This window comes from Sycon ciliatum, chromosome 3 (genome assembly GCF_964019385.1).
Source record: "Sycon ciliatum chromosome 3, ocSycCili1.1, whole genome shotgun sequence".
NCBI classification, from domain to species: Eukaryota; Metazoa; Porifera; class Calcarea; order Leucosolenida; family Sycettidae; genus Sycon; species Sycon ciliatum.
In genome coordinates, this window is record NC_088645.1 from 23,372,025 (window position 1) to 23,387,603 (window position 15,579).

Below are 15,579 nucleotides of genomic sequence, written 5' to 3' on the forward strand. Positions count from 1 at the left end.
TTATCTAATACCATGATTATACATGTACATGTGTGCTTGCATGGAGTTCTCCTATCCACATGCGCATATGCCTGCATGCATGCAGCTGTGTTTCTTTTTTTCTTTTTTTCACACCATCCAAGCAGCACGTGCTTCTGCTTAGCATGGCCTAGCGCTAGCCCGCGTACCCATCCCATGCACACGACCATTGCACAAAAGTACAATGGTCATTGTGGTGAGGTATACAAAAGAGAAAGGACCAAGGAACTACAGGTTACGCTATACTGTCCACTAAGACCACCAGTTACAGTTACTAAACAATCAGCAATGAGCAATGAGCTGATTGTTTAGTAACTGGTGGTCTTAGTGGACAGTATAGCGTAACTAAATACTTGTAGTTCCTTGGTCTTTCCCTTTTGTATAAATTAAACCTTGGCTCTCCATCTGAGTCAATGTGGTAGTAATTAGTTACTAGTAAAATCATCCATGCCTGCTTATGCTATGGCAAAAATAATACTTCGAAGTAATGATTTGCTTTGATAACAGTGACTGAGAGTCTGAGACTCAGTAATGATGAATTACATGCGTTGACTTTTTCTAATCATCTATCCATGCCTGTTTATACAATGATTATGTACAAGTACAATGTAGCAGATAGATTGTACAGTATACACGTAGGTACCGTCGTTACTCAGTACTGACAGTAGATAAGAATCCTAGGAACGCTGTAGGTGTGGACGATAGCGTGGCAACAAGGTCATGCGTAACATTTCCGTCACTCTTGATGCTTGTCAAGGAACACTCGCGGCGCGCACCGCTTTCGATCTGTGTTCCTCACGTGTCATGTGTCGGGTGACGAGTCTGCAGGCTGCAGAGCTAACTCTGATACTATTAGTACCTGTACTGGCTGTAGTAATGCTTACTGGTATGGCCCGGAACCTGAAAAATGAATATCGTATCTGATTATGACTTTGTACGTAACATAGAATGTACGACTGGATGAGATCGAGAATGAGCTCGAGATCGAGAGTTGTTTACACCAACCTGCACTTGCAGCACAGTGACAGCCCACACGGGTACGGACGGTGCGACTACTGACGATTATACTAGTGCTGCTATGCTGTCCCAGCTACATGTATGACTGTCAAGTCGACAGCGGAAGTGGCGACCGCATCTCTCTCGTGCACATGCTAGCTAGCCAACATCCGCGTTGGTCTGCGCGTGACCTGATTGTGTGCTGAGCCTATCCTATTCCTAACCAGGCCAGAGCTAGATCTGTGCTGCAAAGACTGCAAAGACTTTCAAGTATTTGCTGACACGTCGTAAAATCTGTTCCGCTGGTAAAAGCTAAAAAAGGCTGAACTGCGATAGGGTACATGCGAGTTGTCGAGAAAACCAGAGTCCAGTTTGCCCCCACGAGGAAGACGGCCGATCATCTTCGAATTTCAGACTTGTTGACTAGCGACACACGGACCAGATCTCCTCTCGACCATGAGCGATCCGTACGTGGTGTCCCGTCCTCAGAAGAAGCGTCGTCGCGGTGCCGTCAAGAAGAAGCAGGTGCACGATGTGAAAGGTCACCTGTTCCAGTCGCGATTCTTCCGCACCCCGTCGCACTGCGCGCAGTGCAAGGAGACAATCTGGTGAGTGCGAGGTGAACTTACTTTTTGCCATGCACTCACGTTCGTGGACGCTTTCTGGACACCTTCGATGCGTTGTGAGCGCGTGTCATTTGGTGTGCGATTCACTGCCAGTTCGATTAATGAGATACATTCCCCAGCGATCATGGAGGTTTGTTCATAACAATTATATCCGATATTTTATCGTCCGTGTATTGCAACATTCTAAAATGCGATAGTCGTCCCCGATTGAAGAATAGGGTATTATGGAGTAACCATATGCTTGGTGACTGTCGGTCCGAATTTTGTAGGAAGATGACGGCGGTGTAGATCTGCCATCGTTGAGTTCACACTTCCCCTCGTGCATTATCCGTAAAATCGCTGGGCCATATTGCCCTAGCTTGTCTGGGCCCGGAGATCTTGTTGCAATCATGAATCGGTCACGAACCGTAGGTTGGAGCAGATGTTCACTGCATTCTGGTGCCGTGTATGGTTTCCTGTGCAAGCGCAGTGTAATTTTTTTACTTCTCATGCTCCGAATACGGATGGTGCTAGTTCGCAGGTCTACTGCGCGCTAGATTCACATAGCCATCAAATCCCGACAAACCAACACTTGTAGGTAGATCTACCATGCGTCTTGTGGTCGAAATCTAGCTGGCGATCGCTCAGCTATTTCGTCCTGTGTACATATACATGGTGCTCGCCTTGGTTTCCTGTCGTTCATTCACCTAACTATTATTACAATAAACGAAGTGCGGATATTGCTTGTTGAATAGACCCTTATTAACATCGCGCAAGACAATTTTTATATGTGCATGAATTCTGCACAGTAAAATGTGTGCTGTGTCCTTGACTGCGTGGTGTGTGTGTGTGTGTGTGTGTGTGTGTGTGTGTGTGTGTGTGTGTGCTTGTGTGTGTGCTTGTGTGTGTGTGTGTGTGTGTGTGTGTGTGTGTGATGTGTGGGTGTGTCTGTGTGTCTGTGTCTGTGTGTGTGTGTGTATGTGTGCATGCGTGTGTCTACACTGCAGGGGCCTGAAGAAGAACTCGGGATACCAGTGCACGATCTGCTCGTTTGCCGTGCACGAGCGATGCCACGAGGACGTGTCCTTCGCATGTCCCGGCAGCCATGCCGTGGACGAAATACCGGACGAGGTAAGGACAAACTTAATGCAAGGTCAAATAACAATATCGGCGCTGCATCTGCCACTGTGGTATAATCAGGCATGGTGCTGGCCTGGCACAAGCGAAACGTCCTAGCCTGGCTGTGTTTCTCAACACAATTGTATAGCCGGTGGTAACTCGGACGACGTGCGAACTTCACTTTAAAGAAGTGTATAATTATGTTGTGCTTGATGGATAATGTTCTGCACGCGGTGTTTGTGTTTTCAAAACACGTGTATTCACATCCCAGGCTGTGACAGGTCATAGGGCATGAACTCCTGGTCACGCTTAACCCACCTATTTGACGAGTTTCACAGACTAAATTGCATAATTGGCAGCAATGCAGGGGAGCCTGTTTGATGGTGTGTTTGCAGCAAGTACATGCAGTTAGTGTGCAGAATACACTGAGTACATTGCTGCTCAATGAAATCCGCTCAATCAAGTCGGCTGTGTGTCACGTCGGTAGCTGTGCAGCCCTAGACCTGCGGACACTGGGACAGTGAACTAGTGCAGGGAGCACTCTGATACTTCAGTATTACTCGACTCGCGCCATCGGATTTCATGGATGCAGTGAATGGGATGCTCGGACTTTGACCACTTTGGTGGTGGGTCTGATCTGCTCACCTCCCACCGCTTTAGGAGCTGCATCCGCGCCTTGATCCTTGAAGGGTGGTGGCGTTCCTACGGATGCGGAAAACTCGGCCTTTAGCCGAGTCTGGCGCAAACTGTGAAAAAAGTCATTGGATTTCATTGAGCAACACTGCATATGCTACCCACACCTGTGTGTACAGTGCTATTTATATGTTGCTGTGTACACGACATTGGGCGTCATAGATACATGTACAGCACGCACTGGTGAACTTAATTGCTGTCAGAGTCTCTTCCGAGACTCACACACGGAGGCTGTTCACTCACTCTTAGGACGTGATTTCAGATTTACTGTTCCGGTGACATCATCACCATGACAACGATGATGTCATCGGAATTGTTTTGATCTATGTGAAAGTGGCATCGCAACAACACAGATGACCGGGAGCAGTGGGGAAGTGGGGAACGCTTTTTAAAGAAAAGGTTGAGTGGGACACACCAAAGCCTGTCAGTCAGCAGGCCATGCCGGATTTTTATGTGTGTGTGTGTGTGTGTTTGTGTGTTTGTGTGTGTGTGTGTGTGTGTGTGTGTGCATGCGTGTGTGTGTGTGCGTGCACACGTGTTTGCACATGTGGCATGTTCAACGTTGTGACCACTAAGGAAAAGGAAATTAGAACCGCTCCCGCGCGGGTATCGCTGGCATGCTATATAGCTTGGCGGCCACATGAAACAGTTCATCTCTCCCGGCATGGGTCGGTCTATTGTATTTAAACTGCCAGTTAGTAAGACAAGTCAGGCAATCACTGGATTTTCATGTGTCAAACATAAAATGAAACTGTTCCCTAGTACATGTATGTACTTGTAGAAGTACTTGTATGTGGAGAAGTACACATCATGTGATTATAGGCAGGAATGCTCCTGTGCTGGCTTCAAGTGTCCAAGAATTCCCCCCTGTCATGGACGTGTACACCTACTAACTGGAGTGGAGAGTTGGTAATGTTGTAATTATCGCCAACATTACTGTTGTTGTTGCTGCACTAGAGAGTCCAGGTGGCCCGTGTCAACGTATTGCCAGTGTATACGGCCAGCTTGCAGATGTACACTGGAATGAACACAGCCCCGCGCACTCTCTGGACAAGAACTAGAAGAGAAGGCTTTTAGTTTCCTGGATTGAGAGCCTGTGACTTTCTATCTGCCAGGCCTTGCTTATGACCTGTACACCACTATGCTAATGTGTTTTATAATCTCAAGACTACTTGTAGAAGGTATTGGAAGTCCTCTCTTGCACGCTGGGCAACAGTATAACGCCTCCCTTGCAGGGTGTAGTGGCAACACAACTCAAGTGGCGTACCCGGGGAAAGGCTCCTGTGTTGCATGTGCCGGACCTAGGGCAGGTCCAAGGGCAGTGGGTTTGATTCCTCTCAAAGTACCTAAGTGGTGCTTGTCTGGGCCAGACCAGGGAGACACACACAAACTTGTGACAAAGGGCCAGAGACGAGGTCCAGCGAGATAGGTTGAGAGGGACACTATTATTATGACTTTGTATGATTCACAGTAAACTGTGAGGGAAATGAACAGCCTGAAAACCGAAAATTGATACTTTATAATAATCTTCCAGAGAACATGTGCCTGACCAAGTTAGTACTGAGCTAGGTCCTTTAGGCTAGTTTAGCTGAGGATGATTGCTTGCAGAGCCACTTGAATAGGTCCATTTGCCTGGCACTCAGGAGGCACTTTACTAAAGTCTAAAAGCGTGTGCAGTGCCCGTGCCTACCCAGCTACCCATGGTACAACAGTGTCACCAAGACTACTACTAATACAACAAATGAATAATGCTGGTCAGTTGTAGTGCTGAGTAACTACTTTGCTAGCTTGGACGTTTTAGTGCGGGCTAGCTGTGGATCAGTGGTGCGTTGCGGCTGCTGCCACACAGCCCTCTGTTTGCAGCAGCTCTTGTGTCCCCAGATTCAGAACAAGGACAGACAGAGCACACGTCAGTGGCCTCGTGTGTTACGTGTCCAGTTGCTTCTACTTACAACTACAAGTAACCAATTGTACAGCAGTACTGGTTGCAGAAAAAAAGGGATCAACTGCTATTTTTAACCTATACCCAGTATCAGTTAGTTAGTTGTAGAACGCCAGTACCGTCGGTCAGTGTCGTGCAATGTCATCGCATGAGCTGATTGTTTCTCTAGTAGTAACTGGTGGTGTTAGTGGACATTTATAGTGTAACGTGTAGTTCCTCGGTCCTTTTTCTTTTCTATCATATCCTATGTCTTAGGTATGAAAGGCTTATGCAGAGTAGTTCAAGAACGTGTTCCTTGACACAAGCATCTTTTAAAAGTGATGCCGCCTACACAGCGCAACCAGCACAAACAACAACACCCTTTATATAAAAGCACAACAATATACACAACTCCCAATCGAGCTGACAGAAATGGAGACAGGCTAAGAGTGATAAACACAGCTTGCGGTCTAAGCTGACAGAAATATGTTTTCAACACAATGGCTTCAGCTGCTAAGAGTATGGTAGATTTTTGTGTTCCTTTGTAAGGCGTGAAGATGAGAGGTCTGCAGGTAAAGCACACCTAAGTGAATAGCAGTGAAGTTAGTTTGTAGCCGAGGCGAGCGGGCTTTATGCTCTGGGTTCCAAGCTTGGCCATTAACGTTAGTTTACGTTCATCACAGCTACCCCCCCCCCCCCCCCTCGCCTGTAATGAACACAACAGGGATAATTCATCAACGGGAAAACGAAAGATATTCGTGGCTGTGCCAGTATAGGCGAGACCTGCCTCGGCCAACCGGTCGTCAAGGCAATGATGGCCAGCCGTCAAGGCAATGATGGCCGATCGTCAGGGCAATGATGGCCGATCGTCAGGGCAATGATGGCTGATCGTCAGAGCAATGTTGGCCGATTACCCCAGGGCATCATTTCTGCCAGCCAGACCCAGGCGCTGCAGAAAGAAAAGGGAGAATTTTTCTAAGGAAAGGTATCTCCCCTTCAGAGCTTCATGCAACAGGCCATCAATGCCATACTGACAGTGAGTCATCATGTATTGCGGATGCACGGGGGGGGGGGGACTGGAATATCTTGGGTAGAATCTATCAATGAATTCTTGCTGGCCAATTATGCTGCTATCTTGAGTGGGTTGGCCACATAACACTGATCATTTCAGGCGTTGGAAGTGCATTTCTGCAGCAGGGGTCCAGTTCGCCCTGGGCTCGTCCTTTTACTGAGACAGTTCCTGGCTACCACAGTGATGTCATCATACTGCACGTGGAACAGAACTGTGCCAGACCCATGGCTTTCACACTCAGTGCTGCTGTATACACTGCATGGGATGGTGGCAGGGAATTTGCTACAGACTAGAAGCTTGGAATGTATTTCCAGAAGCCTAAAATCACAGAACTCTGGACTCCTTTCATCCCGGAGAGGAAGTGGCCTCCCTGCGAATCCCAATAATGGACATGGGTGTGGAATGCGGCAATGCCTGAAGCCGCACAAGAATTACTCTCTGTATTGTGGTGCTAGAGTGTGCTCACCACAAAAGCTATGTTTCTACTTCAAGCTAATTTTCCTTGTAATTAAAAAAAAATACTCACCTCAATTACTTAAGGCCTCCGCACTCCCTCCCCCACCCCACACCTCTGCGAAGACCACCGAGTTGAAAGAAATAGAAGAGATTCCTCTGGAATAGAATCTGCAATGTTAACTAGGGCATGATTGTTTGGGAGAGAAGCCTTCACCCTTTCGGCCCTGACCGTAAAACCCTCTCCCACTGGGCCAGAAATGGAGATTTTTCAAAATGCTTATTCTTGTCCAAAAAAATTGTTGTTGGTTGTGGGTATGTACATATGTGCAGTGAATCTTAAAAACATATGTATTGCCTAATTCTATTATAATAATATTCGCGGGATCCGCGTCGGCATCGCTTGAATGTTCAGAAACACACAAACTAGCCTTCGCATCCGCAGGCCACCACTATGCCTGTTAACCTTAGTGGCGAATGCAGACCTCACAAGTGAGTCAGGGGAGAGGAGGTTAGTCTCTCAACCAATCGGGCGTGTAACGGCCCATAACCCTGTAAACCGCATCCTTGTTATTCTCACTCCGAGCTGTGAGTACCCAGTTGACCGTGGGTGTCGGCGCAGTTCAACACGCGTAAAAAGTCTTTTTACACGCTCCCTGCTACCAGCGCGGGTCTTGAACTCGGGGTCGATTCTATTATACAAGACTAAATATACACAGTTGGAAGTAGGCTATTTTTGCGATTTTTCCTATGAAATCAACAATACTGGCAGATCTTTGCATTTCCCAGGCAGGACCTTGAAAAATGAGTTACAGCTGGCCATAATCAAGCTGTGTGTGTGGTACACCTTGAAAGGTGCAGCGCACGATCCTGGGGCATTGGGGCACTCCTCGCAGTAGTATCGAGACTCCCTCCGGACACCGTTTGCCGAGCGTACAGCGCAGCGCTTCTGTGGGCTCGCCTTCTTCGGTGTGGCGGGGAGAATTGCCGGATGATGGCGTTCAGTGAGGCGCGGAGGTGTGGCTGACACCGTGGCCGCTGATGAGCTGCAGTTGCAGCAGCTGTGGGCAGTGGTTCATCGGCGACGCGGATCTCCCTCAGCTCAACCTTCCCGGCGTCGATTAGCATGGAGCTGCACGCGACACGGATGAAGTCGTAGTGGGATAGGGTGCTGCCATTCTTCTTCTGGATTAGGTAGGCATTCAGAAGGCGCTCCTCCATCACGTGTCCAGCCAACTTCTTGTACCACTTGTAAGGCTTCCGTGCTGACGTGTAACAGGAGAGTATCTCGTCGTTCCTATCAACTCCACCCATGAACTTGTTGTAATTCTGCACAAGGGACAACTTTCTCCCCATCCTGCGCCGGCGGTCATGTTTTCCGGTGGCGATGGCATTTGCGGTGTGCATGGACAACAGAAAGCAGACTTCCTTCTTGTCGCGCAGCTTGACAAATAGAAGGCCATCAGAGCTGCGGCTGACAAACTCTCTCTTCTTCAATCCACCCTTGCTTGCAGTACGCTTTGGCAACCCAGAGCGGTTCTTCCGCACTGTACCACAAACTGCGGCGCCGTTGTCAGCCAGGTATCACGCCAGAGCCACTCCCCTATATCAGTTGTCAACGAACAACTGGTATCAGTTGCCAGCGAGAGGTTGCATCAGTTTGGCGACGACAGCTCCGGATACACCGACTTGGCGGACCACATCAGCATCAAATGAGGCGTTGTCTTTGCCGACATAGATGATGAAGTTGTAGAGGTAGCCAGAGTCCTCACACAAGGCAAAGATTTTGATTCCGAACGGAGCTCGCTTGGACGGAATGTATTGGCGGAAGCTGAGGCACCCCTTCCAGGCCACAAGCTCCTCATCAATGCTGATGCGCGTCGTGGGCATGTACACTTGCTGGAAACGGTGGTTCAGCAGTGTGATCAGTGGCGGGATCTTGGGATCTTGGTCAACTTGTCAGCTTGGTCTGCAGCTGAGTTATCGGCAAAGTGCAGGAACTGCAATATCGCTAGCCATCGGTCACGTGACATTGCCTTGCCGAAGCCAGGCGTGCAGGTGTAGGGATCGGTTGACCTGTATTGGTCCAGCTCCGGCTTCCACACGAGACCTGTCACAAAATACGGGCCCATGAAGACTTTCATCTCTGCCGCGTCCACATCCTGCCAACGCCGCGCGATGCTGTGCCGCGGCAACATGTCGCCTTTTCCTCCGAAGACTAAACTAACGGTGATAAACTAGTAGTGTAGATGTCTGTGGTTTGTGGCAAAAAAACGGAGGGGGGGGGGAGGAGGGGTGTGTGTGGCTTCTACTCCAGTGCGGTTTATACTCCGGAAAATACAGTAACTGTTGCTGGTGTAATGTAGCTAGGGAAGGCGGAGAGCCGCTACACATCAGATGGCCGCTTTTCTTTTCTTATGACTGATTGCTCTGCAGGCCCAGAACCCTCACAAGTTCTCCATCAAGACGTTCAGCACGCCGACGTACTGCGACCACTGCGGTGGCATGGTGTACGGACTCTTCCATCAGGGCATGCAATGCTCCGGTGAGTTCAATAGAGTTTCCAATGCCGCTTGGAGCGTGTTTCAGGAGACATTGCGTTGGCAGTTCTGACATATGCAAGACAGGGATTGGACGGGTTTACATAGTATAGACCCCCACTGAACTTTTCTTCTTCCCTCCGTATCTCCATTGTCCACTCTGTCCCTTCTAGTTCATGTTAATGTTGTTGGTTGCCATTTCACACTTTGCTTCCACACACAACGTTGCATACTGCACTTTGTGCCAATGGTGTACTCTCATCATCTTCATTGACCGGCAGAACCATCCTCCGCTAGTTTTGCACACTAGTTGAGGAGGTCATTGGATGATGGCACTGAGTACATACATGTAGATGATGTCATGGTACGATGATATTATTGCATGATGATGTCATTGTAGGAATGGTGTTATTGCATGATGATGTCATTGAAGGAATTGTACTTTTGCACGATGAGGTCATTGCAGGATTTATGCTCTTGCACGGCGATGTCATTGCTTGATAGTTTCTTTACACGCAATGTGCGGTGATGATCACTTCATGCAGCTTGCGAGATGAACGTGCACAAGGACTGCCAGGATCGCGTCCCCCGGCTGTGCGGCAGGGATCACAACGAGAAGCGGGGCCGCTTGCTGCTCAGCTTCCTGTACGAGGATGGAAAGACGCCGTGCTCCGCCAGTATTACACTCATTGGTAAGATGGCCTGGCAATCCTCACACCATGGGAAGACCGTCATGGCTACGTGACTGATGCTTTAGACCGACATACTAGTGCAGTGGTCCCTTTGCAATCCGCCACCATCTGTGCTGTTGAAATTCTGCTGGATTAGGAAGGGTGCTGGATTAGAAAGGTTGCTGGATTAGAGAGGTTGCTGGATTAGGAAGGGTGCTGGATTAGAGAGGTTGCTGGATTAGAGAGGTTGCTGGATTAGAGAGGTTCATGGATTAGAAAATCTGATTTACTGCTGCAGTGTGGAGGAAAGTACATTTTGGTTGCTGAACATTTTGCTGGTTTATAGAGGGTGCTGGTTGATAAAGTGCCGGATTAAAGAGGGACAACTGTAGTCTACTTAACCCATTGAACGCTGATGACGTCTATAGACGTCATTGAAAATGCCCCCCATGCGCGGGATGACGTCTATAGACGTCATGGGATAATAGTGATTTCTGGCACTGTCTGGTGTGTAAAAGCACTGTTAGTCAGTTGGATCATGATCCTGCCTCTTGTACGATAGGTCGTTGGTTCGAATCCCGCTTGGAAACACTACGCGTCTTTTTTTCTTCTCTTTTCAACGATCTTTCAGCTGCAATTTCACGCATTTGGCGTATTTCACGCAATTTGAGCAAACTTGCGTCCCCTGTTGTGATGCGCTATTGTTTTTGGGGACTGTATCGATTCTGTCACCCTGTGGTTGATAGTCTTGGCAATCCTTTCCAAAATATTTGAGGACCCCAGTTGCCAGAACCCTGGAGTTTTAGAACTTGCTATTGGCCCTGTTTTTAGCATTTAATATGCAGAGTACCATAGGCAAGGCCCAGTAGCGCTGAATGGGTTAAGATTGGGTGTATTGAATTTCGGAGTGGTGATGTCAATTTCCATTGAGATTTGGTGTACCTGTTCCGCAGGGCTGCTAATCGGGTTTCTCGGCACTTGTGCCAGTGGTTGTGAGACTTGACCACTCACCCGTCCACCGTTAGGCGCTGCATCTGCCGCTTCTGTGTTGTGTACTACTAATTTGTGTTGCGCAATTAATTATTATTATTATTTATTTTATTTACTGTCTGCACTTCATGGCACATAATGAAAATAGCCAATACAAGGAAGTGAGGGTGAATCCAATTTGTGTTGTTGTGTGTTGTGTGCAGTCAAGGCAGCCAAGCACGTCCTATCCATGGATCCTAACGGCATGTCTGATCCGTACGTGAAGATGAAGCTGCGTCCCGACAGTCTGGGTACCGGGAAGAAGAAAACCGGCATCTGCAAGAAGACGCTCAATCCGGAGTGGAACGAGCTCTTCAAATTGTAAGCCCTCGTACAGCCAGCCCGCAGGTCGGTCACGTACCAGACTGAGACTGGGTGCTGGTACCCTGGACCTGGGGAACCGGATGGGCGCGTTGCAGTAATTTCTACAGGGGTGCGGGCACTGTGGGATGGGGGGGGGGGGGTGAAATACCAGATGCATGGGCAAATCAGTGTTCGTCGTCAGGATCTCTGCTCAAGCCGTGTTCCACTCTTCTTGGTTTTGTTGCCTCTGTTTGTCTCTGGCAGTTTCCAGCCGTGCTGCTACCCACAGTCAACTGGGAACTTGTGGCCAGGCACAAGGGGCACATGGATGCGGCTAATGGTGTTTCTCTGCACTTGTGCCAGTGGTTGTGAGACGTATCCACTCCCCCCCCCCCCCCCCGTTAGGCGCTGCATCTGCCGCTAGGGTTTACCCTGTGTTGGCGGCCGTCGTGAGTTCCCTTCGGGAACGGACACGATAATTTACTCTTTTGTTAAAACTTTTTTTGTCTTTGGTGTGCTGCAGTGAAATCCGCGGAGAGGACTACCATCACGGCTGTATCAGCGTGGAAATGTGGGACTGGGATCGTGTGACTGCCAATGATTTCATGGGTGAGCAGTGTAGGCACACAGCACAGTGGTCCAGGGGTGTTGGAAGGTATTTTAGTGTGGTACGGTCAGCCATCTGAAGTACAATTTACTCGTGAGGTTGGGTGGCTCCTCTGGAAAATTTCGAAATTTAGAGCCCCGACTGCTTTTTTATTGATTCACAGGGTACCCGGGACAAAAAGTGGTACGGTCAATATCGTAGTGACCGTAGCGTGTCCGATGCCTCTGCACACCAATGCTCAAAGGAGGAACGGTCATGTTGTTTGGGGTGTCTCACACCATATGCTGCGTTCTCTGCCGGCCAGGTAACGTGAAAAGTCCTAAATTCAGGTTTTGATTTGTAACTAAAGCAGACTTAAGTTGGCATTAAAGCATGCAAGAATTTAGGGTGAATGGGAGGACGAGGGGTAACCAAACACGGATGTTCATGTACATATTTCCCCGCTGCCAGGGGCTGTTTCAAAATCGTCGAACATACTCCACATTTGTTGGCTGTGTGTACATGTGGATATCTGAGCACTCTCTATCCTGTCGGGTGTGTGTGCGTGCGTGCGTGTGCGCGTGCGTGTGTGCATGTGGATGTGTGCGTATGTGCGTGCGTGTGTGTGAGTGCGTGCATGCGTGTGTGTGTGCACGTGCGTGTGTGCGTGCGTGTGTGCAATTCAGGTGCCATGACATTTCCAGTCAAGGAGCTGCGCGACCAGCAGGTCGATCCGAAACCGCTAGAGCGCTGGTACAAGCTGCTGAACCAACGCGAGGGCGAAGTCTACAACGTGCCCATCTACAACGATGCAGAGCTGCTGGAGAAACGCTCACAGCGCTTGTCCATTGTAAGCTACTCCTCTAGCATAATAATACTAATAAGCCAACATAATATAAGTCAACATAATAATACTTTGAAGTAAATAAAGAAGAAGGACAAAATGTTACGACTTATGACTAACTGTCCACCAACGTAACCAGATGAGTTCAACTTTGCATACTTCGAATTAATAGCTATAAACTCATTTAAACAAGCGGCGTGGCGTCAACTTGTATTTGAGGATAACGATCAACAGGACCAACTGAATCGACACTTCATAACGGCTTTATTGCACCTGTGTATGCGGAAGAATTTGAGGTGATGGACAAAGAGGAAAATTTGACTACGATAAGGAAGAGATTGTTTGTGAAATGTCAATTCAGTTGGTCCCGTTAATCGCTATCCTCTTAATGATAAACACAGTTCACATGTAGCCCAGGTGCAACATATGGCATTAACGCATCTGTCTGCAGGAATAGGTTAGGCGAAACATTCAATGCCCCGCCATCACCGCTGCGTCACGGTGCAGCGCCTGCTCATTAGTTGTCACGTTTGTCGTAGTCTCCACACCATTGTCTTTCATTATTCCTTTCGAACTGAGTATGTGAACATCGTTAAATTTTTTTGAATCTGACGTACAATTGATGGTGCCTAGTTAGTAGGGGGCATATTGTGGACCAAAATCACGAACTTCCCGATGTGGACTGTGAAACGTATACGCCATCACAAGAGCTGTTTGTTTTTGTCCACATCATTATTTATTTTACGAGTTGGGTTTGTGAATAATAGTAAAAGAAAAAGAAAAAAAGAGAGCAGGTCGGAAATGTGATTTTTTAGGCCTAGCATATCTGCGTGTTTGGTGCATGCTTTCGTCGTGTTCTCTGTCGCTGCAGAGCTCCTCCAGTCAGGCGCCCAAGTCGCCACGCTTGTCGCGGTCATCCATCGCACAGGGAATGAAGCCGGCTCTCGACGACTTCAAGATCGTTCAGGTGCTTGGCAAGGGAAGCTTCGGAAAGGTGAGAATCCGAGTGAAAGCTCAACTCAAGGGGGAATTTCTCTTTCTCATTCTCCTTGCTCTTCTTTCATTCTCCTGGGTGGTTACCAGCAGCCAGCGCCTGCCGGAGTATGTGGTGTGATGTGTGTGTGTAAAAATGGAGAAAATGAAAAATAGGGATTCATTGGCCAGAAAAAGTCACTTCAACCAGCCGTGTGGTGTAGACCAGGCTAAAATTAGTGGCGGTCAATTCATCAGCCTTGGAAGCTGTTGAATGGTGTAATCCCACCACAAGGTGCTATGTTTGTTGCTATGTCTAACATAGCTTGTTCGCTATCATCGCTTCAGCGGTTGTCAGGGGTATGTGCGTGTGTGTGTGCATGCGCACGCGCGCGCGTGTGTGTGTACGTGTGAGCGAGTGTGAAAGAGAGTAGATGTGTTTGTTTACTGACCACTGTGTAGGCCTCCGTAGCCTAATGGATATGGCATCGGCCTCCTAAGCCGGGGGTTGCGGGTTCGAATCCCGTCGGAGGTGTACTTTTTTTGCTCCCCTGTGGTTTCTCGTGTTGTGTGTTTTCATCTTTCTGTTCTTCCTCATTAGAGAGGTTGCATGCCGAATACTATAGTCCAGTTCAAAACTATAGACGCGTAGGGTTTTTGAAATGTTTCAAATTTGGCTGGAGCTTTTTGAGAATAGTTTTCGGAATATTGCTCAGGTCCGCTCCACAATTACTCTCATATAGTTTCTAAACGATTGGATAACAGACGCCCAGATGCTGGCATAACGGTTTTTGCCTAGGTACGCGTCTATAGTTTTGAAATGGACTCTAGGGGTGCAACGAGTAGGGAATTGGTCGAGTAACGAGTTTGGATATTTCTATCCGGGTAGAACAGGCACCCTACCGAGTATTTTGACATAGTTTGTACAGTGACTATGATAAGCAGACAAAAGGATCGAATAGAGGAACAGTGGCGACACACAATAAAGCTGGGCTCGATGCTTGGAGTGGATGAGGACATAGGCAGACGAAAGCGGTTGGCTACAAGCGCACTTCACCGGATGTGGGTGATATGGCTGAGAGGGCAACACATCAGAGAGTCTCTACGAGTGCGCCTCTATAATAGCTTCATTCTACCAATCCTGCTTTATAACTGTGGCACGTGGAGTCTCACGGGGACACAGGAGCGGAAATTGGACTCGTTCCACAGGCAGCAGCTGCGAACAGTGATAGGCATTAAATACCCGCTCATAATAAAGAACACTTCCCTGTATAAACGCACAGAATCTCGCCCCGTGAGCCAAATCATCAGAGATGCTAGATGGAGGCTGTTTGGTCATGTGCTGCGTTTGGAAGAGGCAGCCCCAGCCAGACGTGCCATGGGAGCTTACTTCTTAGGGGGTAACGGCCCCAGCTTTAGGGGACGCCCAAGAACAACGCTCCCGCGAACGCTCAATAATGATCTCAAAAAGCTGAAAAATAATACCGCCCTAGAGACTGGCGATGACTTGAACATGCTGCAGCAGCTTGCCCAAGACCGTCGACAGTGGCGGGAACTGGTGAAGGCTGTATGTAGCTGCTAATGAAACAATGGACATAATTTATACCTTTATTTAAATAGATAACGGAGATGACTGCAACAGGCTGCAGCAGCTCGCCCAGGATCGCCCTCAGTGGCAGGACCTGGTGAAGGTTGTATGTAGTCGCTAATGCAACAATGGACATAACTTTGCGTTTCCATCTTGTCTTTTTTGTGAT

General features: G+C 48.4%; 1 protein-coding gene and 1 non-coding gene across 2 annotated transcripts in view; both read left to right on the top strand.

Annotated features, from left to right (window-relative positions):
- The first annotated feature begins 1,200 nt into the window (after positions 1–1,200).
- The window catches only part of LOC135811800 (calcium-dependent protein kinase C-like), a 30,492-nt gene continuing 16,113 nt past the window's right edge, over positions 1,201–15,579 (top strand). Inside the window, exons 1-8 of the mRNA XM_065325045.1 lie at positions 1,201–1,622; positions 2,627–2,750; positions 9,314–9,422; positions 9,963–10,109; positions 11,282–11,438; positions 11,944–12,029; positions 12,693–12,856; positions 13,722–13,844. Of these exons, the coding sequence (XP_065181117.1) occupies positions 1,471–1,622; positions 2,627–2,750; positions 9,314–9,422; positions 9,963–10,109; positions 11,282–11,438; positions 11,944–12,029; positions 12,693–12,856; positions 13,722–13,844 (1,062 nt within the window). The 5' untranslated portion in view covers positions 1,201–1,470. The remainder of the gene's footprint in view (positions 1,623–2,626; positions 2,751–9,313; positions 9,423–9,962; positions 10,110–11,281; positions 11,439–11,943; positions 12,030–12,692; positions 12,857–13,721; positions 13,845–15,579) is intronic.
- Trnar-ccu (transfer RNA arginine (anticodon CCU)) lies at positions 14,285–14,357 on the top strand. The gene has a single exon. It is a non-coding gene; the product is annotated as a tRNA-Arg (tRNA).